At 42.3% G+C, this 22,494-nt stretch overlaps 1 protein-coding gene and 1 pseudogene across 4 annotated transcripts in view; one reads left to right on the plus strand and one right to left on the minus strand.

Moving 5' to 3' along the window:
- Positions 1-2,880, plus strand: part of LOC106567604 (unconventional myosin-VIIa-like) — a 57,918-nt pseudogene extending 55,038 nt beyond the window's left edge.
- A 6,076-nt stretch (positions 2,881-8,956) lies between these two features.
- LOC106567586 (glycerophosphodiester phosphodiesterase domain-containing protein 5) overlaps positions 8,957-22,494 on the minus strand; it is a 31,406-nt gene continuing 17,868 nt past the window's right edge. Inside the window, exons 2-16 of one of the 4 annotated variants that reach the window (XM_014137086.2) lie at positions 17,830-18,100; positions 16,930-17,033; positions 16,469-16,562; positions 16,292-16,351; positions 15,856-15,954; positions 15,667-15,760; positions 15,104-15,249; positions 14,126-14,208; positions 13,586-13,736; positions 12,980-13,204; positions 12,114-12,271; positions 11,873-12,020; positions 11,473-11,555; positions 11,181-11,260; positions 8,957-10,575 (exon numbers count right to left, since the gene is read on the minus strand). In XM_014137086.2, the coding sequence (XP_013992561.1) occupies positions 10,472-10,575; positions 11,181-11,260; positions 11,473-11,555; positions 11,873-12,020; positions 12,114-12,271; positions 12,980-13,204; positions 13,586-13,736; positions 14,126-14,208; positions 15,104-15,249; positions 15,667-15,760; positions 15,856-15,954; positions 16,292-16,351; positions 16,469-16,562; positions 16,930-17,033; positions 17,830-18,012 (1,812 nt within the window). In that variant the 5' untranslated portion in view covers positions 18,013-18,100 and the 3' untranslated portion in view covers positions 8,957-10,471. Of the gene's footprint in view, positions 10,576-11,180; positions 11,261-11,472; positions 11,556-11,872; positions 12,272-12,979; positions 13,205-13,585; positions 13,737-14,125; positions 14,209-15,103; positions 15,250-15,666; positions 15,761-15,855; positions 15,955-16,291; positions 16,352-16,468; positions 16,563-16,929; positions 17,034-17,829; positions 18,101-22,494 lie in introns of all 4 variants that reach the window. The other 3 variants (XM_045693477.1, XM_045693476.1, XM_045693478.1) reach the window with 3 other exon arrangements.

The raw sequence follows: 22,494 nt of genomic DNA on the forward strand, positions 1-22,494 counted from the left end.
AGAGTGGCCAGACTTAAGCCACTCTTTAGTAAAAGGCACAAGACAGCCTGCTTGGAATTTGCCAAAAGACATCTAAAGGACTCTGACCATGAGAAACAAGATTCTCTGGTCTGATGAAACCAAGATTGAACTCTTTGGCCTTAATACCAAGTGTCACATCCGGAGGAAAACCTGGCACCATCCCTACAGTGAAGCATGGTGGTGGCAGCATCATGCTGTGGAGATGTTTTTCAGCGGCAGGGAATGGGAGACTAGTCAGGATCGAGGGGAAGATTGAATGGAGCAAATTACAGAGATCCTTGATGAAAACCTGCTCCAGAGCGCTCAGGACCTCAGACTGGGGCAAAGTTTCACATTCCAACAGGACAACGACCCTAAGCACACAGCCAAGACAACACAGGAGTGGCTTCGGGACAAGTCTCTGAATGTCCTTGATTGGTCCAGCCAGAGCCCGGACTTGAACCCGATCGACATCTCTGGAGAGACCTGAAAATAGCTGTGCAGTGACTCTCCCTGCCCAACCTGACAGAGCTTGAGAGTATCTGCAGAGAAGAATGAGAGAAACTCCCCAAATACAGGTGTACCAAGCTTGTAGCGTCCTTCCCAAGACGACTCGATGCTATAATCGCTGCCAAAGGTTCTTCAACTAAGTACTGAGTATAGGGTCTGAATACTTATGAAAACGTAATATTTCCATTTTTTACTTGTAATACTTTTACAAACATTTCTGAAAACCTATTTCTTCTTTGTCATTATGGGGTATTGTGTGTAGATTGATGAGGATTATTATAAAAAAATATATAATAATTTTAGAATAAGGCTGTAACGTAACAAAATGGGGGAAAAGCCAAGGGGTCTGAATACTTTCCGAATGCACTGTATAGACAGGTTAGATTACAATGTCGTGAAACGATGTGCATGCCTCAAAGGGGAAGAAGGCTGTGTTATTGTGGTTCTGGATGGCCAGATACTTAGCAACAATGACAAGAAACTGCCAGCTGGTGGCTTGTTTTAGCTCATTTGATTTTGTTCTTGATACCGTCTTGTTTTGAGGTGTTTTGACTGATATGACATCTATGCTAATATGGCAACATTTCCTAGCTAGATAACCAACAACTGTAACGATGTATTTGAAAGACATTGTGCTCATTGAGCAACTTTATTTATGTTTTCAACAAAGATTAGAGACAAAATGTTGTTTACATGTATTCAGCAATCAAAGCCAACCCCATCGGTTTGCCCCATAGTTGCACATGCATCGGCTTTGTTGCTAAACAACCAACCCGTCTATTAACCAAAGTCTTCTCAAGATGCTGAAGTGAAAAATAGGGTTTCATTTAAATCACACTTGACTAGACTGTAGGTGTCATGTGGCCAAAAATCATAGTAATTGTCTTAGCCTGAAATTGGCCTATATGCAGATAGAAAAGTATTTTTATGGTATACATCGGAGGTTCTGTAGCTTTGTGGAACTTTGAAATAATGAATGCGTAGAAGACCTGGGTTTAAATGCTGAGTGTTTGATAAGGCCGACTTGGAGTGACAGTTGACCAGGTTTTCACTTTTGAGACTATTCTGTTGGCTCCATTGCGCCAGGCAAGCTCAATCAAGTGCATGCAAAAGTATTTTACACATACACAGGTCTGATTCATAGGCTACCATGAAATATGGAAAAACATGAATGTACCTTTTGACCTGGTTTGTCTGTGTGACCACAGGGCTACAAGATGGATGACCTCCTGACCTCTTACATCAGCCAGATGCTGACCACCATGACCAAACAGCGTGGTTCCCGTGGAAACATCAAGTGAACTGTAAAGTGATTGATCCCGCTGTTGAGCGTAGTAGGCTTCGAGGGCTTTCAAATCTATTACACTGTCTCATTAAAACAGAGAGGGATACATACAACCCTTCCGCCATAACATGTCAAATCAATGACATGCACACACACACACACACACACACACACACACACACAGAGAGATTCACTTGACTGATTTTTCTCCCAAAAATTGTGGATGAAAGAGAGTGGGAAGTGCAAAAGCTTGAGAATCTCTGGTCTATGAGTCTATTCTACTGATACTGCTCATCTCAGGACTACAGGCACAATGTTGCTACATCGTCTGAATGCAATGTCTGATACATTGGATGAATATAATGTATCTCCACGCACTTGTGTTAAAGAAATGTACATGGATCGTTGGTTAAGGGGATGGAGGTACGATAGCGGCATTGCGACTAGAATTCTCTTTTTGTATTGTCAGTGGGAATTGTGACGATTGACATTTTGTGATTGATGTTTTGGCCATGACAATGTTTTGACTGATTGTCAGATGTTGGTTTATATCTAGGGTCCTGTCTTAATTAACAATCACCAATTGCCTTTACTTGACCTATACTCAAATGCACAACCAACAATTACAACTTGTTACATGGCAACTAATCAGGAGCTTTGTTTATAAAATGTTTTGTGATGTATAAACATTGGGCCTAAACCTATACAACTAAGGCTTGTCCATACTATATATCTCATGTGAAATCGCTATTCTATTTTGGTTTAGAGTTTAATTCAACATTTTCCTTTATTGTCATAGGCAGGCTAAATAGTTTCTTTCAATATCTATTCATATCTACAGTAATCAGTGTTATTAGTACATTTCATGTACTGATGAAGTACATTTGAGTACAGTCAGATTGACCTCTGGACATTAGCTGTCTCTAGGAATTTGCATACAGTGTGTATACCACATCACTGTAAAAACCTTCAGTGGAAAGTTGACAATATTTAATCGTGATATTTTTAACAAGCACATATTTAGCTGTTTGCCTAATTAATTATTGAAGCAAATTTATTCTGTAAATAAATTCTGTTTCATATGACTTGGCTTTTTAAAATTGTGGAGCAATCAATGATTTTTAAGTATTAAAGGTGAACTCCGGTAAATTACAAAATACAGTATCATATACATACAGAAATGTGCCAGTTTTGGCATATTAAAGTTATGTTATTGTTTATGTCTGTAAGCAGGATGTCACCCCCACAGGCATCGCACACACCCCCGCGCACATGTCATAAGCCATGAAAAACATTTTTTGAATTATACTGAACAAAAATATGAATGCAACATGTAACAATTTCAAAGCTTTTCCTGAGTTACAGTTCATACGGAAGTAGGAAATCAGTCAATTGAAATGAATGAATTAGTCCCTAATCTATGGATTTCACATGACTGGGCAGGGGTACATCCATGGGTGGGCCTGGGAGGGCATAGGCCCACCCAATTGGCAGCCAGGCCCAGCCAATCAGAATGAGTTTTCCTACAAAAGGGCTTTATTACAGACAGAAATAAGCTTTTTGTGTGGTAAATATCTGGGATTTTTTTTATGGGACTAACACTTTACAAGTTGCATTTGTATTTTTGTTCAGTGTAGCTTTCAAATTGCAAAATTCTTTCTCAGCCTCATGGCAAAATGTGTAGAATAGCAGGACATTATCTCAGGGATTGCTGACAGCTGGGACTATCCTTGCCCGGCAGGGAAACTTTTTTTAAATATATATATATATATATATATATATATATATATATATATTTGAAACAATTGATTTTGTTGCATTATTTGAGCCGAATTACCTAAGGAAAATATTTGTTTTGGAATTTTCTAAATACTTTCAATACTATTCATTTCCGTGTTGGCTTACATGCCTGGAAATGCCCTTGTCCGGAGCAAAGGATCCCAATTTCAAAAACTCCCGAAAACTGTTTACAATTCTAAAAACAGGCAAAAATTGATATTAACTGATACATTTTCTTATGTAGTTTCTTGCAATAGCCCTCTGAAACATTAAAGAATATTTCTTTCAAAACTGTGATTACTAAAAGATGTGTCCGGAGATTTGGTTAACTCCGTCAGATTTCCTAAATTAATCAGGAATGAGCAGGGTTAACCTCACCATAAGGTCCCCTTATTCATGTCTTCATTACATGTAGTGCAACAAGACCACTCATGGTCTGCAAAGTTATGTTTTTTGGGGGGATTTTGAAATGAATCCTTTTCCATATTTTACAAATATTTGTTTTGAACTTTTGTTTTTAGAGGCAAAAATATGTCAGTTTTGAGTATCTGTTGTGAACTCCACCAGTGGCTTGTCAACACCGGCACTGATGCTAAGGTTGATTATTTTGTCAATATTCTGAAAAAGTATTTTAATCACTGTTTTGCAACACATATTTAAACTGTTGAAGTATTTGCTGTGCTAGTTTGGAGAGTTGTATTACATATTTAATAATCTAATGTTAGAATTAAACAATCAAGGCCTATAAACACTTGTTGGACTATAATAACTTTTCTAGGGCCAGTGGGACGATTTCGTCCCACCTACGTAACAGCCAGTGGAATCCCGTGGCGCGTTATTCAAATACCTTAGAAATGCTATTACTTCAATTTCTCAAACATATGACTCTTTTACACCATTTTAAAGACAAGACTCTCGTTAATCTAACCACACTGTCCGATTTCAAAAAAGCTTTACAACGAAAGCAAAACATTAGATTATGTCAGCAGAGAGTACCCAGCCAGAAATAATCAGACACCCATTTTTCAAGCTAGCATATAATGTCACATAAACCCAAACCACAGCTAAATGCAGCACTAACCTTTGATCTTAATCAGATGACAACCCTAGGACATTATGTTATACAATACATGCATGTTTTGTTCAATCAAGTTCATATTTATATCAAAAACCAGCTTTTTACATTAGCATGTGACGTTCAGAACTAGCAAACTTCCGGTGAATTTACTAAATTACTCACGATAAACGTTCACAAAAAACATAACAATTATTTTAAGAATTATAGATACAGAACTCCTCTATGCACTCGCTATGTCCGATTTTAAAATAGCTTTTCGGTGAAAGCACATTTTGCAATATTCAAAGTAGATAGCCCGGCATCACAGGGCTAGCTATTTAGACACCCACCAAGTTTAGCCCTCACCAAAGTCAGATTTACTATAAGAAAAATGTTATTACCTTTGCTGTTCTTCGTCAGAATGCACTCCCAGGACTTCTACTTCAATAACAAATGTTGGTTTGGTTCAAAATAATCCATAGTTATATCCAAATAGCGGCGTTTTGTTTGTGCGTTCAAGACACTATCCGAAAGGGTAAAGAAGGGTGACGCCCTGACGCGTTTCGTGACCAAAAAATTCTAAATATTCCATTACCGTACTTCGAAGCATGTCAACCGCTGTTTAAAATCAATTTTTATGCCATTTTTCTCGTAAAAAGCGATAATATTCAGACCGGGAATCTGTGTTTTAGTACAGAGAGAGAAAATAAAAACATGGGGTCGCCTCGTGCACACGCCTCAGTCTCATTGTCCTCTGATAGACCACTTACCAAAGGCGCTAATGTTTTTCAGCCAGGGGCTGGAATTACATCATTCAGCTTTTTCCCGGGTTCTGAGAGCCTATGGGAGCCGTAGGAAGTGTCACGTTACAGCAAAGATCCTCAGTTTTCAATAAAGAGAGTCAAGAAGAACAAGAACTTGTCAGACAGGCCACTTCCTGTAAGGAATCTTCTCAGGTTTTTGCCTGCCATATGAGTTCTGTTATACTCACAGACACCATTCAAACAGTTTTAGAAACTTTAGGGTGTTTTCTATCCAAAGCCAATAATTATATGCATATTCTAGTTTCTGGGCAGTAGTAATAACCAGATTAAATCGGGTACGTTTTTTATCCGGCCGTATAAATACTGCCCCCTAGCCCTAACAGGATAACAAATTTAAAAAATGCCTTTAATGGTGTCTGACGGAGTTGACAAAATCCAGTTAGCTGCATTATATGAAGAAGAAAAAAAGGTAGTAGTTCCTTTACATGGTGTGATAGCTGATACATTGTTCTATCAAAATATACTGCTCAAAAAAATAAAGGGAACACTTAAGCAACGCATCCTAGATCTGAATGAAAGAAATAATCTTATTAAATAAGTTTTTCTTTACATAGTTGAATGTGCTTACAACAAAATCACACAAAAATAATCAATGGAAATCCAATTTATCAACCCATGGAGGTCTGGATTTGGAGTCACACTCGATATTAAAGTGGAAAACCAGAGTACAGGCTGATTCAACTTTGATGTAATGTCCTTAAAACAAGTCAAAATGAGGCTCAGTAGTGTGTGTGTGGCCTCCACGTGCCTGTATGACCTCCCTACAACGCCTGGGCATGCTCCTGATGAGGTGGCGGATGGTCTCCTGAGGGATCTCCTCCCAGACCTGGACTAAAGCATCCGCCAACTCCTGGACAGTCTGTGGTTCAACGTGGCGTTGGTGGATGGAGCGAGACATGATGTCCCAGATGTGCTCAATTGGATTCAGGTCTGGGGAACAGGCTGAATCCAAATGTGCTACGCCACTGGTCACCCCACTATGTATGGTGAAACATATTGCTTAGTCTACCTTTTAAAAGTAATATTAGGCCTAGATTCAATCAGATCAAGTCTTAATCAGCGATAGCAGACTCCCGCAGAGCAGATGTTTTAGCGGTGTTGGAGGTGGAACTGCATTGGAGCCTTCAAATCGGTGAGCAACTGCTCTTGCGACCTTTGTCACGAAGTCACACCCACCCCACTCGTATTAGAAGTTCAAAACGAGAAAGTGTAGGCTGTATAGAAATTATTACGCTCCATTTTTTAAATCATTGAAGAAAATGAGGATTTCTATCATCCTAATGGAGATGTAGTTACATCTCACATTCCAGTGTTAGACCTTGTAAACAAGGCTGCATGGGATTTCTGTTCATGCGAATCCGTGCAGCCAACGGCAATGTCCACATTAGGTATAATGCCAAGAGCCGCTTGTGGATTTGACAGTTCTAATGCAGTTTCACCTTCAACACCACCAAAACAACCGCTATGCAGATGTCGGCTAAAGGAGATCTGATTGAATAGAGCCCTTATTTACATTGTTGTGTGCCATTCTGTATAGTGGATATTCATTTAGCTCAAACTGTTCTTGTTTTGTGAACGTTGGTCCATGTAACCAAATATGTTGGTATCAATAAAGAAATTACATATTTCCTTTAATGCCTAATGTTCAGCACCCCAAAAGATTAATGAGCCTATTTCAGTATTACTCCATTTCATAAGAACAATCAAACCAACTTGAACGGAACAAAATGTTCAGTTCACTTCTGATCGTGTTTATGCTAGAAGTCGCGTTCACCCCTCTCAATAATGCCATTGTTTGAAATGACTTCATAGTGAAATAGCCATTGTATTTAGTATGAGCCTATCACCGCTGTCGTGTCTTTGGGGTACCATTAAACTGAAGACATGTTTATCAATTAACTCCCTGTAATTATTATCACGCGATTAAACTGATTAATCGTTTAATTGTAATTAACTAGGAGATCGGGCCACCAAGGAAAATATTCAGATTACAAAGTTATAATTTTCCTAATATAACTTTCCTATATTATAACATTATATATTATATTCTATTATAGTATAGGCCGATTATCTTCTGGTTTAAATGGTGTATTTTACCTCGCGTCCAGTCTCATTCCAAACGTCGTAAATTGTTGTATCTGCACGAATCCAGCCTTTACTAAAGTCATCCATACATCAATTGTCTTAAAATCATTTATTTACTAAACTAAGTAATTCACAGAAAGCATACAAACAGTAATTATCGTCACAAAGAATTGGTAGAGTAATGTGCCCTAGTGGGCTAAACAGGCATGGCTGGTGTCTTGTTAAACAAAGGGTCATAAAAGGTCAGCTGAGGAGGCACACAGAGTTCATTAATATTCACATTTGATATGCTTATCCTTTGCACATGAACGCTCACTCATTCGGGAATAATTGCAATCAATATATATTTACACTCAGTGTGTCATCGGGATCCTTGTTGGAGAGTCGTTCTGTTGGAGAGTTCTCTCTCTCGGTTAGAATGGATCTTTCAAAGCGACATTCATTAATGTCGTCATAGAATGGATGTTTCGTTGGTCTTCGCGTTCAATGATATAATTTACTTAGCTGCAGACTAATAATTAATATCAAAGACTTGTTCTTATTCTGTCGGTCTCGATAGTCTAAAAGTTTAACCATGTGGTATAGTAAACTTTCAGTAGAGGAATTGGGGGTCAAACCTTGGCTCTCTCTTCTGAGGTAAGCTGGTCTAAAGAAAGTAAATCAGGGTGGGGTTTGATAGTGAACATAGAACAGGCTTGTCACATGACGCCTGGTCCTGTCTGTGTCCCTGGGGGCGTGCCGATGACTGAGTTAAGCTTGGTACAGAAATACAATTCTATCACATTAACATCAGTACATAGCATCTCAATATATTACAAATAGCTTTATCCTTATTAAAACATTTTATACCACCATTTGGATGCAAGTCCCATAGCTGAGGCTATTATATAAACAGTTTTATGGTAATATGGCTATATTGTCTCTTCTGAGTATCACAAAATTGTACCAAGCGGACCAGTTCGTAGCTGGATTCTTCACCAATCTTTTATACCTTCTCCAAAACATAAATGTCGTTCGGTTCCCCAATTCTGTGAGTTGGAAGAATTTCCTGTGTCTCTCTATGGGCCATGTGGCAGGAGATTCTCCTCTTAGAATTTTACCACCCCTTCACACAGGGCCTGGGTGGGGGGAGGTAGGTTGGGGGATGGTGCAAGGGGGGGGGGGCAACTGTCCTCCCTGTACTCAAAGAGGGCAACGTCATGACACCGCCAACTGAGTGTTTTCCTCTCGGCTTAATTTTGGACATTTGTTCCCGGTCTTCTAACTCTGGATTAGCCGGGTCTCTTATTTTCTTGCATGAGAATTGTTAGGCACTTTGCAAATCTCACACTATGGAACACAAAAATGTCTATCACAGTAAGGGAATTTAACAAAATGACAACATTGAAACGTTTAGACAATAAAATTACAAATTGGCATGTTTGAAAATTGACTTTTAATATGATATGTCATCCTGTTACAATCGGAAGAGTAACTAAAACAACATACAGCTCTTAAATGTCTCTAAAACAGATAGAAGTAGAACGAAGACAATCTTACGACCAAGAGAACACTACAGGTGTCGTGCGTAGATGACAAATCAGACTGGTACTGTATCTATACTCTGATTCTTTGGCTGAACAGGCTTTTCTTTTGTAGGTATTCCTAAGGCTTTGTACGGTGGCTTTTAAAAGCTACTTTGCCCTTTAGGACCACCGTAGCTTTGTGATGAGTTACTCATCAATATGTCATCAGTCATAAAGGAATCTAACAGGGTTAATAGTAATTATTAGAAAAAACATTCTCTCAGCTACCAGAGCTGAAGTTGGCATTATTCACATTGATTTGACAACAATGCAGAGTAAAGCTGAGGCAGAATCAACTGTAGGGAAATGTAAGAGTTCTGCTATAATCTGGCCAAAAGGACTAAACATTGTATAACATTTGGTTTTTTAATCCTTGCCAGAAGGATTTTCATTTGTGTTGAAAAGACTAAACAAATTGGTTAAAAACAATTAACTCAATATGGACCATGGAAATACACGTAGTCTAATTGTTCTCAGTAGGTCACTGTTATGTTGTTGCAGTGATTATACAGTATGTTGCAAGGTTCTCTGGGTGTCACCTCATTACGCCACCTAATGATCTAAAAATGCTTATAAACAGACTACAATCAAACACATTTATCTCCAGAAATAAACCTAGAATCATCGTGTCATATTCAAACCTGGGTTCTAATAGTGTTCATTTTTCTTTGTGATACTTTGACCATTTGATTGGAGTGCCAGATCCCAGATGGGTGGAGTTTGCACTTTTGTGTCTACTTCATTAGTTCCCTAAATGCCAGGAAAGCTCAATCAAGCACAGCATAAGTATTCGAAAGAAAACAAACACGTACTAATTGAACTCCAGTCTGGTCATAAACACCGATCTTATCAACCACTACTGTCACACACTAAAGAAATGGTAAAGCGTTTGTAATTCACGTAACTCAACACTGCAGTGGCTGCTGAAATGGAAAGGAACCCATGGAGGGAAAAATAAATAGAGAATATCTATAACGGAATGTCTCTTTTCTTCTTATATTAATGCAGTGAGTAATCCATTTCCATGGGCCTGGTTCAATATTGTAGTCATCTCTTCCCAGCATCAGAGGGTGTCTGTAGTGTGAAGAGTTGGTTATGGTCCTTGAGGCTGTGTGGGCTTTAATCTGGGATTTACAGATTCATTTCTATGCAATGAAATCATTTCTGCAAGTGACACAACATCAGCGCCGCTCATAGTTCAATGATGTGAGGCCTATTTCTCATTCTCACTAAAAGTTTCAGGGGTTGCCAGGTTGGGTCCTGGTGAGTTGCCAGGTTTGGCCCAGGGGTGTTGCCAGGGTGAGAGTGAGGGGGAGGAATGGTTTGTTTGAACTGAGCCTCACAGAGGAGATTGGTTGGTTGGTTCTCAGTGCTCTGAGACGGTTGCCAGGTTAGGCTCAGTGGCTAGAGGGCTTCCAGCAGGCTCTCCCAGGATGTTGACACTGGAGACAGACCACACATCACTCATCTCTGTCAGGGGGATGAGGTTAGCGGTTAGGGGTTGACAAAGGTCATTATCATTCATATGTAATAATGATTAAGTAATACATGTAATACGTTGTCTTTTTCATTTCAACCAATTTCTGTTCTAAGCCTATATAGCAGGGTTCCCCAACTGGCGACCCGCAGGCGGAATTTGGCCCACGAGTGATTTTTATTTGTCCCCCCCCAAGTTTTCGGAGCAAAAATAATAATAGTAATTTATATATTTTTATTGATGGACATGAGACTGTAAATTCACCAGCAAATCAGCTCCAAGTGATTTGAATTCCCACGCATAATATAGAGATATAAGCTATGTGATCATATACAAATGTAAGCAAGGTTTAAAAGTATTTTGTGTTATTATATATGTTTGCAAATTGACCGCAAGAAGCCCAGTCTACAAATTATGTAATTATGTTCTGGCCCCCTGACCATCCGCTCAAGAAAAAAAAATCAGCCAGCTGCTGAATATAATTGATGTTCCCTGCTATATAGGGTTAGTGCCTGCGTGTGTACATGTATCTCATATGTTACCAAAGCTAGCCATGGAGCAAAGACTGGGTATCTCCTACCGACACCCTCTAACTCACCTGTCCTGAACTTGCTGTAGGTGCCGTGTTCTAGTGTGGGTTTGCTGCCCGAACAGAAAGCCAAGCCTCGTTCTCGCCACCTGTCACCAACACAGTTACAGTCATCACTACAAGCAGTGACACGACAGGAAGGGACACTACAGGAAGTGACATCACCGTTATAGCCAAAACAGACCGACCTTCTTCCGAAGCTTTTTCAATCACATAACCAAGCCACGTATTTTTTATGTAGGCATATTAAAAGGCATCTTATGACAACCCTTGCTCTCTATATTCTGGTGGGCTCACTCACCAGTGGAAGATGAAGATGATGAGGATGAGGATGAAGGACACCACGTCGGTGAGAACCCACATCAGATTGTACTCATCTGGAGTCTGAGAAAGAAAGACCATTGTCTCTAGGTGTATTACTGTCACCAATCCAAATAATTTTAGATCTGTGATACTTCAAGGTAGGATATTGGCTGCATTTGGGCCCTTTATCCCAATAATCGGTCCTTTCTCCCAAAGTGTGCACTTGTTCACTTCCCTTCATGGATATGAAAGAAAATGACCAGTATAAAAGACCAGTATGATGGAAACTCCCTCTAGCTCATACCTACACCAAAATACCATTTTTTACATTTGTGGAGAGTAGTGAAAAGATTGATTATTGGGATGTAGAACTATTTGTCCCAGGTTGCTGTTCTCACCATGAGGAACAGGGGTCTGGTAAGTTTGTTGAGGAGCTGTGGGGAATTGGTGGTGACAGACTGAGCCCCGGAGCACCAGGCCAGAGAGTAGAGCCACGGCTGGCTGATCACATACAGATTGGTGCTGATGTTAACCGCCGCATACTCACTGGGGGGAGGCATCACACACACACACAGACAGACAGATAATGAACAGACACATAGCCAGTTAACACACAGACACACACAAACACAGACACACCTGATCATCTCTGTAGACATGGAGCTGTAGTGCAGGTTGAGTTGGACGATGTGGTTCTGCTGCAGCTCCTCCACTGGACCCCAGGACCCAGAGGTCTGCTGGAGGTCAGGGTCCATCTTCTGGACCAGGTTCCGCAGGTCTGGGGGCAGCCACAGCACCTGACACACACATTCACACAGAGAACACACACATACACACAGACTAGAGGTCTTTACGGACCCACCTGTACCCGAATACCTGAGACCCGATCCGACATCGGATCGAGAATTAGAAAACTTTTCACGGGTCTGGGTCAGATCTCCTGTGATTGTCACAGGTCTCGAGTAGGTGTAATTTTAACTGACTTCCCGGAAGGACCCATATAGATCAGAACGCGACTGCTGCAGTGGAGATAGAGAGAAATGGTATAATTTATGCTACTGCTCTTTGCTTTTCACGAAAGTGCCGCTTGTAGCTTGTTGTTGTTGTTGACCAATCATAAGTCATCAAAGAGCCAATAGGCTACAGTCATAGAGCCTCCGTGTGGGGTAAAAGTTATATAAAAGTCTATATGGAATGGTTCTAGTTGTCCTCGAGTCCGTTTGGACCGGGTCTCTATATTGTTAACATTTATTTATGCATATTGGGTCCAGATGGAAAAGCCCCAGGGCCATTTCGGAACAGATCCAACTTTTTGGACCGTGATCGCCCCTAACACAGACACAAAGTGAATAAGTTTCCCCTAGGTGCAGATCTAGGATCAGCTTCCCATCCCCCAATCCTAACCTTAACCATTAGTAAGGAAAATACAAAACTGACCCAAGATCAGCGCCTAGGGGCAACTTCACCCTACTTCTCTTTATAATATCGTCCCACAGTGCCCTCACCTGGTGTGAGTGGATGGAGGACTCGTTCTGGATGACCTCGAGGGTGCGTGTGATCCAGGTGTCCCTGTAGGGGTGGCCCCGAGGGGGCCGGTAGAGGTCAAAGATCACCTGTTTGCCCCTCTGGGCCGCCAGCTCCAGGAAGTCCCGGAGGGTGCACACGGACTGGTTCTGTGCCTGCGCCCGGTCCTCGGCACCCAGCGACCAGGCCGTGCCAAACGGGTCGTGCTGCAGAACCACCAGGGGGAGAGAGACAGTCAGTATACGGAATGCTTTGGCATCATGGCAAATCATATTGCATGGCGCAATGCAGGGGACAATGTAATATCACATTGTATTCCATAAAGTCGTTGGTTGTCTAATTGGAGTTGAGCAATCAATAACCTCCCAACCCCCATCAATAGTACTTTGGTGTAGTGACAAAATGTATATCTTCACTATCCATCATCTTATTATGTTGACGTAACTACTTCCATTGGTATCCCATCATACCATGTCCATAAAGCGAAATGATCATGATCTTTATTAAAAAGCAGTTCAAGACTAGGCTTATTTTACGTGACCCTGAGTCTTCCTGAGGTACTACCACAGCGGCGGTTGGTGACTCACATAGAGGAACCAGTCCCCGGCATTGAGGGTCTCCAGCTCCCCCCAGGTGAACATGGCCGCAGGGGCATCCGTCCGGTTGGGGAACACCTTCTGCACGTTGGTAGTCCTCCTCAGGGTGCGGTCGTGCATCAGGAATGGCACCCCGTCGTAGCTACGGCAACGAGAGGAGGACATGGCAATTACTGAGTTGGTAGTTATGGAGTTGACCATTGCAGAGTTGACAGTTACAGAGTTGACTGAAGTGCGATAACTCAGTCAATGAGACCCAGGTACTTTATCAATCTATCTATAATTTATTCAGGTATGTCAAAGTCTCCTTCAATAAATGTTTTTCTCCAATAAAAATGCCCAGGACAAGCATGGGAAAGAACCTGATGGCAATGGCTTGTTGATGATATGAGCTCACCAGCTATGTTGAGTTAACCTTGCATAGCAAGCTTGTTTCATAATACCCACGACTGGTGAGATAGACTAATGTTGGGACATGCTTAGGTACACAAGATGGACAGGGTGTGAGGAGGGTTGATAACCACCAATGACCTGATGGTGACGTCAGTCTCCAGACCTTCCCCACCAGCCTCCACTGCCTTCTCAAAGGACATGAGAGTGTTCTCTGGAGCAAGCTGAGATTTAATACACATAAACATGATTTTAACATAGTTATCCTAAACAGAGGCGCTACCAGCACAGATGATAAATAGCAGGCATAAACATCAGTTCAGCAAACTAGCGACCCGGTCACTTCCTGATATGGTCATAGCCACATTCAACATGGCTGCTTGTTAGCATGTTAGCCTTTGTAGTTGTACATGTTGTATACTATGCTAGTCACTAATTTCATCCTGTTTTATACTGCCTACGCTATTCTAGCCCTTACTACAGTATGCTACCATTTGTGCTATGCAGCCTGTTCGCCTGCATTACTGCTTTGTAGCATGTTAGCTTACTAACCCCAGTGTATTACTGTATATTTATTACCAGCCAATAATATTACCTTGCCAGCACCGCTAACGCTACTACAACCATTACTATTGTGTGCTAACCCATTGCTATGCCATTGCTGATTTGTATATATTGCATCACTGCTATTACTATTGTATAGCCAATACTGCCATCACTCTTTTGTAATATATATATATATATATATATTCGCTGTTCCTTCTGTCGTACAGAAAACCACTATACACTATCATTACAGCTAGTCTCCTCTTCTTGCTTGCTGTGTGGCTGTCCGTTCGGTGTGGCATTAAAGTGTGAGTTGTATCCCTGTCTCCTGCTAGGCATTATCAGTCCGCTTACCGGGACTCTGGGACAATTGCACCTATAATCGAAACCGACACCTCTATCAGAGACCACCACATGGCGCTCTTTTTCAACTACTACTACCAATACAATGTCACTGCTATGTTGTTCAATGTTATGTAACTTGTATAAATAGTAGTTTCCAGTCAGTTAGTATTGAAAATAGTTGATAAGAATGGGTTGGCATTAATGGTATTTCTGACAAGGCCTACCCACCATGGGTGCCCCTCTGTGCCCGATGAGGGCTGGAGCGGGGCCCAGAGCACCCTCTTTTTTGAGGCAGGGTGAGTACATGCCCAGGGGCACCAGGTAGAGGGCACACAGAACCGCCAGGTACAGCCCCATGATGAGTGTCCGCCCTACTGGAACACACACACACACTGTTTATTATGGGATACAGATATCCATTTCTGGTTGATTCATTTCCTTAAGACCAAAGAAATTACATCAGAATACACATTTTGTAAAACAAATCATTCAAATCAAACATAACATGAATATCTACCGCTGAATTGACTATATGCAGACATATTTTACGTTTGAGATCAGAGGAGGCTGGTTGAAGGAGCTATAGGTACCATTCCATTGATTCCGTTAGAGCCATTACAATGAGCCCGTCCACCTATAGCTCCTCCCAGTCTCCTCTGATTGAGATAGAAAACCTCCCTGAAGTTTCCGTCTTTGCCCTAGGTATGATGTCAGTATTTGCCCAATTCTACTCTGTAATTTGCATATTATTTATACAGCTGCTCAAACATGCCCCACCTACTCAGTCTCACCTTTCTTATTGATGCGGAAGAAATGTAAGGCTATTGGCCAGGATAGCAGTGTCACCAACAAGACTCCTCCCACATGCAAATATGGCGCCGTCACCTATTCAAAACAAAAAACAAATTGCAGAAGGTGGGGGAAAGACAGAGAATAAAGAGATAGGGATGACTATATAGATGAAAGAAGGGAGGCCCCACCTGGAAAGAGAGGAGGAGAGTGGTCCACTCTTTGCTCCATAGGTCAGACAGAACTGCTGTGGCCACAATGGAGAAGGCTAGAGTCACCAGGATGCCAATCTGGCAACACACCCAGAGTTAGGACAACATACAACCATTAGCACCATACCACATTCACACTACTGAGCACTTCATTCACCTAACTTTGAACTGAGCTGAGCACAATTAATGTTCACTTTTTTCAGGATCTATCCATAAATCTGCAGCATTCAGCATTTATTTTAACTTTTCTTCTACCAGGCAGTCAGCATTTTCTTCTAGGTAAAATCATTACTTTCATCTTGTCACAGAAGAACGGATGGGATGATTATACAACTTATGGGCCATAAGGACAAAGTGATGGATAGGACACGAGGTAGAGAAGTAGGCAGGAAGTTCAAAGGAGCTCGGACGTTACCTTATGGCCCCAGTGTAGGTACAGCTTCTGTCCCTCTGACAGCAGACACACAGCCAACAGCTACAACTCAAACCACACACACACCTCATATCAGACAGATGCCAACCACCCCTCAAACATTAAACCACACAAATACACCCCTCAAACAAAAAAAACACACACAAATACACCCCTCACCAGCAGCAGAGTGACGTAGCTGAAGAAGGCGGCAGCGATGACCAGCAACACCACAGACCAGGGGAACCAGAATCCTAGGTTCCCAAAGTTAAACCTGGAAAGGCGAGAAAAGGGGAAGAAAGCAAGAGCGAGAGGGGGGAGAGAGAGGATGACAAGAGTTGAGAGAGAAAATGTGTGTGTGTGTGTGTGTGTGTGTGTGTGTGTGTGTGTGTGTGTGTGTGTGTGTGTTGTGTCACACGAGAGTGAGAGAGCAGGAGCCACATAGAAAGCAGAGAGTGCAGCAGTTAGACAGCGAACAGTCAGCACCAGAGACACTAGTCGTGACTATACAGTATGGTAATGTTGTTAGTGTGTGTATAACGTCTGTGTGTGTGCCCTTGAGTATTTATATATTTGCATGCTTGTTAATAAAGTACTTAGATGTGTCACATTACATTACAAATACATACTAGCCCACCTACCAGTCAAAATCATTGTAGTCATTCTGAGCTTCACTCCAGAAGTAGAGGAAGACCAGCGTGAGACAGAACGTCATGATGAGGAGAGCAAAGCTGACACACTCCAACTGCAGGACAGAGAAACACAATAAGTCCCACAGACTTCATATCAAATTCATAACCATATATACTGTTGGCATGAAAATGTACAGTACCAAGAAATTAACAGAGATTAGGATTGGACCGACAACATTGTGGTTGCAAGGCAGCGATTTAGGACAGAGCCAAAACCACCTCCACACTGATCACTTCTCTTTGTATGTTTGACCCCAACACGAGGTAAACAACTCAAGTCTGGGCTACCATTATTCAATGATTAGAATGTCACACAGCAAGTTGTTGTTTTGCAGCATTGGATAATCTTACAAAACATAGAAGCGTGCTAGTCTTGCACGGGGCTGGGAAATTCAAAACGTGTGACTGTGCATTCGAAGGTATTCAGACCCCTTCAGATTTTTTCAAATGTAATCCATTTTAGAATAAGGATGTAACGTAACAAAATGTGGAAAAGGGGAAGAGTTCGGAATCATTTCCGCATTCACAGTATGTATTTATACCCTAGAGTGCTTTCCACACAATTTACGGCGTGCCCGTTGAACTCTGAGGAGAGGGAGGAATGCGAGGAAAAAGCTCCTCATCGGCTTAACAATGGTTGTAAAACTGTGACAGTACAAATGATGTAAGCAATGCTACAGAGAGATATCGACAGATAACGAAAGAGAGCGTGTGTTTGACTCATGTTGTGAGGCTGGGTGTGTGAGAGAGAGAGTACATTGTTGTAGTGTGTGTGTGTGTGAGTATAGTCTCTGCTCTGTCAAGGTTGTTAAACCATTCTGCAAAACCACAGTCCCTGACTTCTCTAACCTTGCTGCAGCAGCAGTCTCCCGGTGTGGCGCGGGTCCTCTGGTAGCGTCTCCATTGACAACCGTAAAGGCCAGCTAGGCACGAGATATAGGGCTGGTGCTCGTAGCGCTGTAGCAGCCGCCGGCGCACCACACGCAGCTTCCCCAGCTTGAGCTTTGACAGGGTGGTCGGAGAGGGGCCCATGACTCACACACACAGTGCCATCACACACCAGAGAGCGAGAGAGGGGGAAGAGGTGTAAGAAGTGGATGGGAGAGAGGAGCGTAAGGAGCTTGGAATGGGAAGGGAGAGAGTAAATGGAGAAATAGTGTTAGTATTGTAGTGGCCTTAACCCAAGCCCACATAGAGATTTTGTCAAAGGGTTCAGATTTCACAAGATCCTGGGTTAAAGTCCCGGTTAGAACTATCGCATAACTTCATCACAAAGGTAAAGATAGTGGAGAAGGACAATAGGTATAAGGAAGTCAAGTCTAACCTTAACCCTGGCCCCCAAACATTACACAACTGCTGTAGGCCTAGATAATGAATTATAAAACCATACTAGGTAGGTGATTACAGGCTAGGTAAAGGACAAGTCCCATTCTGACACACACATCTTCATTTTCACAATAATTCATTTTGGGATGGTGACTGTTATGTTCTGTTAATTACTGATGTCCCCTTTAAGAACGGAGCACAATTGATCATGTGCAGTGTTATTCTTACATTTACATTACATTTTAGTCATTTAGCAGACGCTCTTATCCAGAGCGACTTACAGTAGTGAATGCATACATTTAAAAAATATATATTTTGTACTGGCCCCCCATGGGAATCGAACCCACAACCCTGGCGTTGCACACACCATGCTGGCATTGCAAACACCATGCTCTACCAACTGAGCCACAGGGAAGCCAGAATACACTCCTCAATCCATTTCAATGTCAATAGGAGGCTATTTGAGCTCCAACATTACCAGGAAAGACCAGAGGAATTCACAGAAATACACAAAATCATGACTTCCTTCCTTCAGCTTGAATACACAATATTCTCCTTACAGCTCATCCATCAGCATCAGTGTTGACAGTGATAGCATGGCTTTGTGTGTGTGTGTGTGTGTGTGTGTGTGTGTGTGTGTGTGTGTGTGTGTGTGTGTGTGTGTGTGTGTGTGTGGACAAATGAGAGAGCTGATGGAGGAGAGATGAGTAATTATATGGGATTAATAAAGTGATTATAGAACATAGGTGAAAAGTGTGTGTGTACGGTGCTAGTGTGTAAACAGAGCATAAAACAATGAACAGTCACATCAAACAAGAGATTAATTGAAGCCAAGCTTATAGCTTACCTGATTATCGTGAGGTAATTCTGATGACTTTTCAAAATGTGTACAATCAACACATTTTTTAGTCTGGCATGTTCTATTCTCGTTCAGTTCTAGCCAAAGGTTTTATTTTAAACTGGGTTAACGGTAAATGTCGCAATGTCCCGAAAATAATTGACTAAAATGGATGACACTGTCGGTGTTAAAAAGCCAAATTGTCATGTCTTCCGCCAAAGTTGATGCCTCTCCTTGTTCGGGCGGCGTTCGGCGGTCGACGTCACCGGTTTTCGGGCTGCCACCGATCTACGTTTCTTTTTCCATTTGTTTTGTCTTGATTGTACACACCTGGTTCCCATTACATTATAATTTATTCCCTATTTAACCCACTGGTTCCCACATGGTTTTGTGCGTGTTTGTTCTTTGTTTAGTGTTCAAGACTTCTGTTAGCTGGTGTGTTTTTCCCTGCGTGGAAATTGTTGTTTCTTTGAGTAAAGTACATCTTTTACTCAGTTCTGTGTCCTGCGCCTGACTCCGTCCTAACCGCTGCACACTGACACTTGACACAAATATACATCTGGTACCAAATGCTAGGGGTTAAAATAACTAACATGTCTTAATGTGTCACCAAGATGTTATGGCCCATAATATGTCACCAAGATGTTGGACACAGTAATATTTTGAAAGGTTAAAATGAATGAATCAAATGTATTTATAAAGCCCTTTTTACATGAACAGATGTCACAAAGTGCTTATGCAACCAGAAATAACTTATTATGTCACGAGGTACTATGGGTCATTTTGACACCAAAATATACCGAACCAAAATATAAACGCAAAGTGTTAGTTTCATGTTTCACAAGTCGAAATAAAAGATCCCAGAAATCTCCCATACACACAAAAAGTTAATTTTTCTTAAATTTTGTGCACAAATTTCTTTACATCCCTGTTAGTGAGCACTTCTCCTTTGCCAAGATAATCCATCCACCTGACAGGTGTGGCATACCAAGAAGCTGATTAAACAGCATGATCATTACACAGGTGCACCTTGTGCTGGGGACAATAAAATGCCACTCTAAAATGTGTAGTTTTGTCACACAACAGATGTTTAAAGTTTTGAGGAAGTGTGCAATTGGCATGCTGACTGAAGGAATGTCCAGCAGAGCTGTTGCCAGAGAATTTAATGATAATTTCTCTACCATAAGCCGCGTCCAACGTTGTTTTGGCGTTTTAGAGAATTTGGCAGTACGTCCTCATAAACGCAGACCACGTGTAACCATGCCAGCCCAGGACCTCCACATCTGGCTTCTTCACCTGCGGGATCGTCTGAGATCAGCCACCCGGACAGCTGATGAAACTGTGGGTTTGCACAAGCAAAGAATTTCTGCTCAAACTATCAGAAACCATCTCAGGGAAGCTCATGTGAGTGTTCGTCGTCCTCACCAGGTTCTTGACCTGACTGCAGTTTGGCATCTTAACCGACTTCAGTTGTCAAATGCTCACCTTCAATGGCCACTGGCACGCTGGAGAAGTGTGCTCTTCACGGATGAATCCCGGTTTCAACTGTACGGGGCAGATGGCAGACAGCGTATGGCGTCATCTGGGTGACATTTTGCTGATGTCAATGTTGTGAACAGAGTGCCCAATGGTGGCGGTGGGGTTATGGTATGGGCAATTCTTATACTAACTAGCTTTAGTACATGTGAGGCTAAAGTTCACTTCCATGTATTCAGAGTCTTTCTTATTACACTGCTCAAAAAAATAAAGGGAACACTAAAATAACACATCCTAGATCTGAATGAATGAAATAATCTTATTAAATACTTCTTTCTTTACATACATCAATGGAAATCCAATTTATCAACCCATGGAGGTCTGGATTTGGAGTCACACTCAAAATTAAAGTGGAAAACCACACTACAGGCTGATCCAACTTTGATGTAATGTCCTTAAAACAAGTCAAAATGACGCTCAGTAGTGTGTGTGGCCTCCACGTGCCTGTATGACCTCCCTACAACGCCTGGGCATGCTCCTGATGAGGTGGCGGATGGTCTCCTGAGGGATCTCCTCCCAGACCTGGACTAAAGCATCCGCCAACTCCTGGACAGTCTGTGGTGCAAAGTGGCGTTGGTGGATGGAGCGAGACATGATGTCCCAGATGTGCTCAATTGGATTCAGGTCTGGGGAACGGGCGGGCCAGTCCATAGCATCAATGCCTTCCTCTTGCAGGAACTGCTGACACACTCCAGCCACATGAGGTCTAGCATTGTCTTGCATTAGGAGGAACCCAGAGCCAACCGCACCAGCATATGGTCTCACAAGGGGTCTGAGGATCTCATCTCGGTACCTAATGGCAGTCAGGCTACCTCTGGCGAGCACATGGAGGGCTGTGCGGCCCCCCAAAGAAATGCCACCCCACACCATGACTGACCCACCGCCAAACCGGTCATGCTGGAGAATGTTGCAGGCAGCAGAACGTTCTCCACGGCGTCTCCAGACTCTGTCATGTGCTCAGTGTGAACCTGCTTTCATCTGTGAAGAGCACAGGGTGCCAGTGGCGAATTTGCCAATCTTGGTGTTCTCTAGCAAATGCCAAACGTCCTGCACGGTGTTGGGCTGTAAGCACAACCCCCACCTGTGGACGTCGGGCCCTCATACCACCCTCATGGAGTCTGTTTCTGACCGTTTGAGCAGACACATGCACATTTGTGGCCTGCTGGAGGTCATTTTGCAGGGCTCTGGCAGTGCTCCTCCTGCTCCTCCTTGCACAAAGGCGGAGGTAGCGGTCCTGCTGCTGGGTTGTTGCCCTCCTATGGCTTCCTCCATGTCTCCTGATGTACTGGCCTGTCTCCTGGTAGCGCCTCCATGCTCTGGACACTACGCTGACAGACACAGCAAACCTTCTTGCCACAGCTCGCATTGATGTGCCATCCTGGATGAGCTGCACTACCTGAGCCACTTGTGTGGGTTGTAGACTCCGTCTCATGCTACCACTAGAGTGAAAGCACCGCCAGCATTCAAAAGTGACCAAAACATCAGCCAGGAAGCATAGGAACTGAGAAGTGGTCTGTGGTCACCACCTGCAGAACCACTCCTTTATTGGGGGTGTCTGCCTATAATTTCCACCTGTTGTCTATTCCATTTGCACAACAGCATGTGAAATTTATTGTCAATCAGTGTTGCTTCCTAAGTGGACAGTTTGATTTCACAGAAGTGTGATTGACTTGGAGTTACATTGTGTTGTTTAAGTGTTCCCTTTATTTTTTTGAGCAGTGTATATCCATTAGTAATAAGAGCTAAGACACTACAGCGATAGTCTCTGAATTTGGGATTTCTCTCTTAGGGATTCCAAACTCGCTAAGTTCTAT

The sequence above is a fragment of the Salmo salar genome, chromosome ssa13 (genome assembly GCF_905237065.1).
Source record: "Salmo salar chromosome ssa13, Ssal_v3.1, whole genome shotgun sequence".
NCBI lineage: Eukaryota > Metazoa > Chordata > Actinopteri > Salmoniformes > Salmonidae > Salmo > Salmo salar.